Raw genomic sequence first — 9545 nt, 5'->3', positions numbered from 1 at the left:
CATCCGGGGGCTTAACTGTCTCTAGGTGATGCTGTGCTTCAGTGGTCACGTTCCATGTCTTCTCTTCTGTTCTACTTCTGCACCTAACTCCTTTTGTCTTAGAAAAGATAATCAGTAATAGTAATATAAATCTTAATGTTTTAGTTCTTTCTTGATAAGTACGGAAAAGGCGCTGATGCATTAGGCTCCTTACCTCACTTCAGGTGCCAGAAATTCCTGAGCTATAACCTGAATGACACATGATGTACTTGACCCTATCACTGCCACGCCCTATGTACCCTGCCTCCAGATTTGCAACTCAATAAAAGTGAGAGCATCCCAGCATTCCAGGCCACTGCTGGTCTCAATCTGGGTAGCAGTGGACCCCTGGGCCCAAACTCTCTTTTCTCTCTCTCTGTCTTATATCTTTTATTTCTACAATTTCTTGTCTCCACAACAGCTGGGATCGGCTCACAGAACCCTGGAGGGCTGGACCCTACAGGCATGTGCCACCGTGCCCATCTAAATTTTTAATTTTTCTGTAAAGACAGAGTCTCTCTACATTGTCCAGGCTGGTCTCCAACTCCTGGGCTCAAGCAATCTTCCCACCTCAACCTCCATAAGTGTTAGGATTACAGGCGTGAGTCATTGTGCCCAGCCAACATAAGGCATGCAAAACTATACTAATTTTCCTTTCTGAAGTTTAAGTATTAAAATAGGTATGGGATTGACAAATACCAAAGTCAGCAAAGTGGTAGGGAAGAAGCAAAGAGAAAGGAAAGGAAGAGAAAGAGAAAGGAAGGGGGGAAACGCCTCAGGAAGGGCTATACCAGCTTTTCAAATGTATAGGTGATGTTTGTTTCGTCAGGATAATATAACCTGATGAAGTTATATTATTCTTTACTTTTCTGTGTGAATGAAAATTTTTTTTTTAATTTTGCCCAAAAAGAGAGTAGAAGTAGGGAATTTGACAGATCTAGGTTTAAATTCTGTCTGCAGATTACTTGTAAAGGAGCTTACCCAGTTCCTTAATTTCTCCAAGGCTCTGTGTGTATAAGAGGACGTCATCACAATAAATATTCTGTTGCACAGCCAAAGCAAGTGAAATAATATGGATTACCTGTAATCCCAGCACTTTGGGAGGCCGAGGCGGGTGGATCACAAGGTCAAGAGATCAAGACTATCTTGGTCAACATGGCGAAACCCCGTCTCTACTAAAAATACAAAAAATTAGCTGGGCATGGTGGCGCCTGCCTGTAATCCCAGCTACTCAGGAGGCTGAGGCAGGAGAATTGCCTGAACCCAGGAGGCGGAGGTTGTGGTGAGCTGAGATCACGCCATTGCACTCCAGCCTGGGTAACAAGAGCAAAACTCCGTCTCAAAAAAGAAAAGAAAGAAATAATATGGATTAAAGAGCTTTATAAAGTGCAAGTGCTATGGAAGGAAGTATACACTGTAATTTTACAAGAATGTGCCACAAATTACTGCAAATAAGAGTAATTGCAAGAAGCTCTTAGTATTCCTTTGTTACATACTCTCACAAAACCTTGACTCTACTTCAGAGCACTTACCTACACTTGCAATAACACGTTCATTGTTGCTATTATTTGTGCATCCTCCCCTATTCGTGGCTCTGAGCTCCTGATTCTATTCCCAAGCCCAGCACAGTACCTGGCACATGGTTAAGTGCTCCACACATTTTTTTTTTTTTTTTTTTTTTCCTTTGGCGCAATCTGATCAGGATTACCTGTAGGAAGTGAGACTGGAAAGCAGGGCCAGGAGATAGGACTCTTCTGTTTTACATTTCTACTGTTAGAACTTTTATCATAGACATGTATTACTCTGTGCAAAACTATTTGAATTTTTAATTAAAATAATGTGTTAAATAGGCATATCTTAATTTCATCGCCTCTCAGGGGGAAGGTCACGTTTTACTACAGGAAATTGTATGGAAAAGGGATCCATGATATAAAAGGAGCAGACAAGGAATGGAATGTTCCTGGGGCACGGGGCTCTCCTCTGAACCTCCGGCGGTGAAGGCGACCAGTCTTAACAGCCCAAGAATTTAAGAATGGGACTGGAGGCGCCGTTAGGAGGCGCGTGCGGGGCGGCGCCGGCGTTCCCGCCTCCCCGTTACATGCCCCAGTAACCCCAGCGCCGGCGACCGGGAGTAACCCCGGCGCGGGCGGCCCCCAGCCGCGTCCAGACTCTCGCCTGCTCCCTCCTCAGCCAATGGGAAGGCAGTGAACAAGCCGGCCGGACGCTCGCCCCGGAGGGCTCCTCCCCGGAGCACTTCGAGCGGAGTTGAACGGTCGCCGAGCCACGGGCTCAGACCTTTCCAATGGCAGCTCTGGGTCCCGACGCCAAGCCCCGCCCTGCCCTCGGCCTGCCCCATGTGCATTCACAGCAGTAGTCACCTTTGCCTTACAAACCTTCAGGCCCGCCCTCTTCCTACCTTGCCGCTCTAGGCCCCGCCCTCCGCGCGGGTCGGCCAATAACAGAGTGAGCTGGCGCAGCGGGGCGGGCCTCTAGCCAATGCGCACGCCGTGGGCGGGCCCCGAGCCGGAATTAGGGGTGAAGCGATAGCGTTTTGCCCGCATTCGGGGCGCGCCTTGCTGGGGGGTCCCTGTGGGGCGCCCGGAGTTAAGATGGCGTCCTCAGCCGAGGGGGACCAGACGACTGTGGTGGCGCTGGTGGGGGTTCTGCAGGCGGGTTTCCAGGAGCTGAGCCTTAGCAAGTTGGCGACGGCCCTGGGCGCGTCAGAACAGGCGCTGCGGCTGATCATCTCCATCTTCCTGGGTAAGGACCCTCCTGCCTCCTTCCGCCCCTCGCAGAGTCCTCGGGGAGTAGGGGAGGAATGGGGACAGGACCTCCCTCTCTTCCCGGAGCCACCCGGGAGGGCTGTGCCGGGTGCGGGTGTGAATCCTGAAGCACATCAACAGCTATTGAGGGAAGACAGAAGTCCTGTCTCGAGTGTGGGGCGCTGTGCCCTCTAAACCTCTTTACCTTTTTCTTCAACCCCTGTCGTGCCCTCTGGCCCCTCAGTCGGGCCCCCGCCCTCTCGTGCCAGTCTCTACCCTTGCTCCCACGATCTGTCTTTATTTGTCGCTCTGTTGAGTTCCACTCTCTGCCCATGTGTCCTGATCTGTCATTAATAACCACCCCGCACACGCGCTCATCTCATCGGTAGTCATAGGGCCCCTAACAGGAATTTTGGCCCTCTCGGCCTTTTCATAGTTAATATTCTGAGTGTCTGTTTTGTTTATTGCCAGCTTATATTATACTTTTGTCTCTTTTCTGTCCCGTTTCTACTGTTTTCTTCTTACACCATGTTGCATTTTTATTTTCCAAGCCACCTACCTGTCATTTACCCTGGAATATCGTTTTAATGCTGGACTTGGGAAACAGGACTAACAACCTCTTTAAAAGCAATCCATGCTATTCCAAGCATTTATTACATGCGTGGTTCAAAGGATGTGGTGTATCTGAATTTATGCCACAACAAGCTGTATTACAACTGGTTTATAGGCTTTTTTTAACCGCATCCTCACTCCATGGTTTAATACACGGAGGCCGCATAGTACAATGGAAAAAAGTATGGGCTTTGAAGGCAAACAAATCAGACCCAGACTTGCTGCTGCTCACAAACTGAAGGACCCTAGGCAGGCCATGTAAACTCTCTGGGCCTAATTTCCTTATCTATGAAATGAGGACAACAGTGCCTACCACATAGGATTGCTGTAAAGTCCTGTAGGAAGGCCAAGCTCAGGAAATACCTGTGTATATATATACATATATGTACACATACATATACATACAGGTGCGGGTGTGAATCCTGAAGCACATCAACAGCTATTGAGGGAAGACAGAAGTCCTGTCTTGAGTGTGGGGTGCTGTGCCCTCTAAACCTCTCTACCTTTCTCTTCAACCCGTCATGCCCTCTGACCCCCTCAATCAGGCCCCGCCCTCTCGTGCCAGGCTCTATCCTTGCTCCCACGACCTATCTTTATTTGTCGCTCTGTTGAATTCCACGCCACCTACCTGTTGGAAGGTTTTATGAAGGTTATAGAACTTTAGGAAAGGGTGGGTGGGAAGGATTAAGCAAAAGCTAAAGTGGTGATAAGGAAATAGGACAGGGGCCAGAGCAGAGGGGTAGAGGTCTGAACCATAAGAAGTTTGAGTTAAAGTTGGGCAGATATGGAAAGCCTTAAATGCCAGAGAGAAGTTTGGCATTTATCCAGTATTCGGTGGAAACACTGACATATAATATCACCATAGGGTGTTAACCTAATCTAGATAATGGGATAGGCATTAATTCATATTTAAACAACCTTGCCTAATAGCATTGTTACTTGCCAGTTACATATCAAACCAAGATCTTCCTTTCTTCCAAATAAAGATCACCTTTTTCCTCCTCTGTAGAAATGCAAAAATTTAAAGATGGAATGGAACTGAGGTCGTGCAATTTGCTCAGTGTCACCCAGACATCATCCAAATTTATCGGCACCCCAGTCTGGGGTTATTTGCACTACACCAGCTTTGAACTTGCTACTCTTTCATCCTGCTTCGGACTCAGTTATCTGTTGGCATTGTAATTGGCATTTACATTTGATGGGGCGCAGCAGCTCATGCTTATAAACCCAACACTTTGGGAGGCCCAGGTGGGAGGATCGCTTGAGGCCAGCCTGGGCAACATTTTATTTGTCTCTACAAAAAACGGAAAGAAATTAGGCCGGCACGCTGTGGCTCATACCTGTAATCCCAGCATTTCAAGAGGCCAAGGCAGGCAGATTGCTTGAGGTCAGGAGTTTGAGATCATCCTGGCCAACATGGTGAAACCCCATCTCTACTAAAAATATAAAAATTAGCTGGGCGTGGTGGTGGGCACCTGTAATCCCAGCTACTTGGGAGGCTGAGGCAAGAGAATCACTTGAACCCAGGAGGTGGAGGTTGCAGTGAGCCAAGTTAGTGCCACTGCACTCCAGCCTGGGTGACAGAGCAAGCCTGTCTCAGGAAAAAAAAAATCGTTTTTAATTTAATAAATGAGCTGGACGTGGTGGCTCATGCCATGCCTGTGGTCCCAGCTACTCCCAAGGTTGTGTGAGGATCACTGGGGCCTGGGAGTTCGAGGCTACACTGCACTCCAGCCTGAAGGATAGAGCAAGACCCTGTCTCAAAAAAAAAAAAAGTATTACATTCATTAGTTAGGAAACTGTTGGTTTCTCAACAATAAATTGAGAATGTAACACAGGTAGCAACCAGTTATAAGGGGCAATCTGTTAAATGGAGTTAGGGCTGGAATTAGGACTTGGACTTCAACTTTTGTGCGTTGACATAATCACATACTGCCTGTACACTCCTGCTGGGCTATTGCTGTGTACTGTCACAGGGCATACAGCTGACTAGGAAATTGTTTTCTGCATATTTCACTCCTCTTCTCTCATCTTCTCTCATAACCACCAATCATCAAAGTAATAAACACTTGGTGTAATGCATCTACCACACTCCCGAGCCCCCTTGCTCATTCTGCCATTTCCCACATCTTCCCTTCCTATCTGACATACACTGTTGCCTTCAGTAACTCATAGTATTTCTCATTTTCAGATCAACTTGGGGCTTCAATTTGTCTCATATCAGGTATAGCTCATTCATGTGGACAGGTAGGATTATATTTCTAGTAGGCATAGATAACATACATACATGTAAATATAAATTGATAAACTTCATGTGTGCATGGTAGGAGTGTACTTTGGTTGTAAATATGTTTCCCTTACAAAGGTTATTACCACTTCGTGTACTGTAACCTAGAAACCAGTAGCCTTTCAGCGGTGGGGTTCCTGGTTCCTGAACCCAGCTCTCTCAGAAAACTGGGATACTGGAGGAAATCCTTGCTGGAGGTATCAAGAAAGCCTGTAGTCCAAAATGATTTCTGATTCACTTTCTACTAATTAGATTAATTCAGGTTAAAAACACCTCCCTAAATGCAAATACCCCAAGGGAAGAGTTAAGTCTATCATTCACATTTTAAAGTGTATGTTTTAATTAGATAGTCTAATTACCATTTAACATCTTAAAACTTTTTTCTACTTCAGTTCTGTGTGCTGATCTTGGGATGGAACACAGAGCATGAAAGCACTAGCTTTCTTTTTTTTTTGAGACGGAGTTTCGCTCGTTACCCAGGCTGGAGTGCAATGGCGCGATCTCGGCTCACCTCCGCCTCCTGGGTTCAGGCAATTCTCCTGCCTCAGCCTCCTGAGTAGCCAGGATTACAGGCAGGCGCCACCATGCCCAGCTAATTTTTTGTATTTTTAGTAGAGATGGGGTTTCACCATATGGACCAGGATGGTCTCAATCTCTTGACCTCGTGATCCACCCGCCTTGGCCTCCCAAAGTGCTGGGATTATAGGCGTGAGCCACCGCGCCCAGCCTGAGCACTAGCTTTCAAACCTTTTTGACTAAGATCCATGGTAAGAAATATATTTTACATTGTGACCCAGAACATACAAATGTCTATGTGTATATACATATTTGAAACAAGTTTCAGGAAAGAATATTTGCCCTTAATTATAACCCACTAAGTTGATTTCAGGACTTATTAATGAGTTACAACAGTTTGAAAGATCTTGAGTTAGAGGCTGCAATTTTTAATATTCAATACTTCAAAGAAAAAGTAAGTTTACTGCAGGTCACGGTGGCTCACGCTGTAATCCCAGCACTTTGGGAGGCCGAGGCAGGAGGATCACAAGGTCAGGGGTTTGAGACCAGCCTGGCCAACATGGTAAAACCCCGTCTCGTCTCTACTAAAAATACAAAAATTATGTGGGTGTGGTGGCACATCCCTGTAGTCCTAGCTACTCGGGAGGCAAAGGCAGAAGAATCGCTTAAACGTGGGAGGCGGAGATTGCAGTGAGCCTAGACTGTGCCATTGCACTCCAGCCTGGGCAACAGAGCAAGACTCTGTCTCAAAAAAAAAAAAGGTCTCTGTGGATTTCTGCAGTGGAATATTTTGAGCAGTGAGAAAAGTATTAAGGGAGTGTATTTATGTTTGTGTTGTGTACCATTGCAAGGAGTTTGATGGAAGGATGCCCAAGAGGAATTTTGCTATGCGCCCTGGTGCTGGCAAATACTACCAGAAAACATCTCCCCTTCAACAACCTGGATCTCATCACTCCTTAATGTAACTAATACCATGAATTGTTCAAATAAATTCAGTAACATGTACCTACTACAGGTAAAGCAGGATTCTTAACCCTGCAAGGGCAAGAGCAGTGGGTGTAGTATGAGTCCTGGAGCCCTGCACATAATGGTCTGTTAGGGTGCAGAAATGGGCATGAGATAAGCACACTAATAACCCTAATATATTTAAAGTGCCATAAGAGAGGTACAGAGCTTTATGAGCTATAAAGATGGGATATTTCACTTGAAAATGAGTAAGGTTTCAGTAGAATGAGTTGGTAAGACTTAAGGAATAGTATGAGCAGAGGCACTGAGGTGTGAATGTGGCAACTTGGCCAAGGAACAGTAAATAGTCTAGTTTGACTAAAACAGGACTTTAGAGAAGTGATGGAAAATCAGGCTGGAACTGGAGGTTGGAGAGCTTTTAAAGCCAGGGTAAAGAGCTTGTACTCAGGTAGGTGATAGAGAACACTGGAGATTTTTGAATGGGGAATAATACACTGGAGCTGTCATTAATAAGATAATACAGCCTGGGGTGATTTGAAGTCAGCATAGAGAAGTAGTAGGGAAACTAAGGAGAAGGACGTGATCTGGAGAGGAAGTTATAATGGCTTGGAGGCAGGGTGGCTGCGCTGAGTGGAGAAAGTAGGACTCTCCCATGAGATATTCTAGGAATAACGAACCTTTTGGTGCCTGAAACCCAAGAATCAGCTTTGTCACCTTTCTTCACTCACTTCCCGCATCCTAGTCACCCAGTCCTATCAATATGACCCTAGATTGTGTCTCAGATCCATCTACTATTCTCCATCACCACAGCCACCAGCCATCTGTCATCAGTACCACCCGAGTAGCCTCCTGACTGGTCTCTAATTCTGTTCTTGCCCCCTCAGTCCACTCTCCAAAAGCAGCCAGAGCGATCCGATCCTGTGCCTCTCCTGCTCAGAACCCTTCAGGGGCTTTCATACATGGCTGGTAAGCCCCTGCCTGCAGCCTCAGCCTTGTCCCAAGCAAGCTGACAACCTTTTAGCCATATGGCCTTCGTTCAGTTCCTCAGGAAAGGCATGAAGCCTTCCCTACTTCAGAGCCTTTGCACAGGCTCACCTGCTGCCTGGAATGCCCTTTAGTCACCTGACAAACTCCTTTTCATCTTCCTCCGAGAGTTCTTTCCTGCCTCTCACTTTAAATTATATCCCCTCTTACACATTCTCATACTGACTGGAATTTCCTTCCAAGTATATATTACACTTTGTAATTATATATTTGTAGATGAGGCCAGAAACCATGGAAGTTTTGTTTACCACAGTGTACCCAGAGTTTAACACAGTACTTGTAGAAAAGGCTTGATAAATATTTGTTGAATAGGTGAATGTATGAATGAACGACTTGGCAACTTATTAACTGGAGTAGTAATTTAAAAGAGACTCCATCCTCCTGCCTGAGTACCTGGAAAGATAAGGGTATCTTTGACCAATGCCAGAGGTCAAGAGGAGGATCAGCTATTGCTCAGGGCCAGGAAATGATCTAGTTTGGGATTTACTTTAGGTTGCAAGGGCACTTCCAGGTATCTTGGGAGTTGCGTACCCTGGTCTTGAGCTCAGGAAAGAAGCTGGACTAAAGACAGAGTTTTAGGAGACAGTGTTGGTGTCATAACTGACTGTGGGGGGAAATGAAATGCCAGGGAAAAGCTTATACAGAAAAGAGGATCTTCTTAATATTGATTGGATATGTTCATGCTGAAGTGCAATGCTACCCCTCAATAATAGTAATAGCCGACCTTTAAGGATTTTCTGTGTACCAGACATTGTCCTAAATGGTCAACAGACAATTCCCCACCTAAACCTGCCAATTATCCATGAGGTAATTATAGTACTGTTAAGATCTCCCTGTACAGATAGAAAAGTCGGGCTCACAAACATTGAGTAAATTTACTTAAAGTCACACTCAGTTCTGCCTGCTTCCAGAGTTCTTGCTCTTTACTACTGAGATTGGGAGGAGCAGGTGGGGGTGGAAAAGATAAATACCATCAGTGTCCTTTTCTCTGATGCAATGAGCACATGAGCCACCTCTCAGCGTCCAAAGCTAGAGCTGGCCAAATGGAGCAGATGGCCACCCTGCTTAGTGTGAGTGTTCCCTAGTCTTGGCCGTCTTGGTGGCTTGGCTTAGACTGTTCAAAAATTGCAGCTGGGGGTAAGAATTCATTCCTCAGAGGTTCAGAATTAGCATCACTAAAGTTAGCGACCTTTAAAATCAAAGGAGGTCCTGCAGTTTAGTTCCCTTTGGACCAAAGTCAGATCTGGCCCTTCAGAAAAAAGTCCATTATTCAGTGCAAAAAGGTTTCTTCAGGTATCACTGGAATCACAATATAAAGAGACCAAAGGTAAGTTAGATGG

General features: G+C 45.9%; 1 protein-coding gene across 2 annotated transcripts in view; it reads left to right on the top strand.

Moving 5' to 3' along the window:
- The first annotated feature begins 2543 nt into the window (after positions 1–2543).
- The window catches only part of LPCAT3 (lysophosphatidylcholine acyltransferase 3), a 45281-nt gene continuing 38279 nt past the window's right edge, over positions 2544–9545 (top strand). Inside the window, exons 1-2 of one of the 2 annotated variants that reach the window (XM_017975911.4) lie at positions 2544–2778; positions 8046–8127. In XM_017975911.4, the coding sequence (XP_017831400.1) occupies positions 8121–8127 (7 nt within the window). In that variant the 5' untranslated portion in view covers positions 2544–2778; positions 8046–8120. The remainder of the gene's footprint in view (positions 2779–8045; positions 8128–9545) is intronic. The other variant, XM_009003504.5, reaches the window with a different exon arrangement.

The sequence above is a fragment of the Callithrix jacchus genome, chromosome 9, assembly GCF_049354715.1.
Source record: "Callithrix jacchus isolate 240 chromosome 9, calJac240_pri, whole genome shotgun sequence".
In the NCBI taxonomy this organism is placed as follows: Eukaryota; Metazoa; Chordata; class Mammalia; order Primates; family Cebidae; genus Callithrix; species Callithrix jacchus.
The sequence above is the reverse complement of the archived record's forward strand: the minus strand, read 5'-3'. Positions and strand labels throughout refer to the sequence as shown.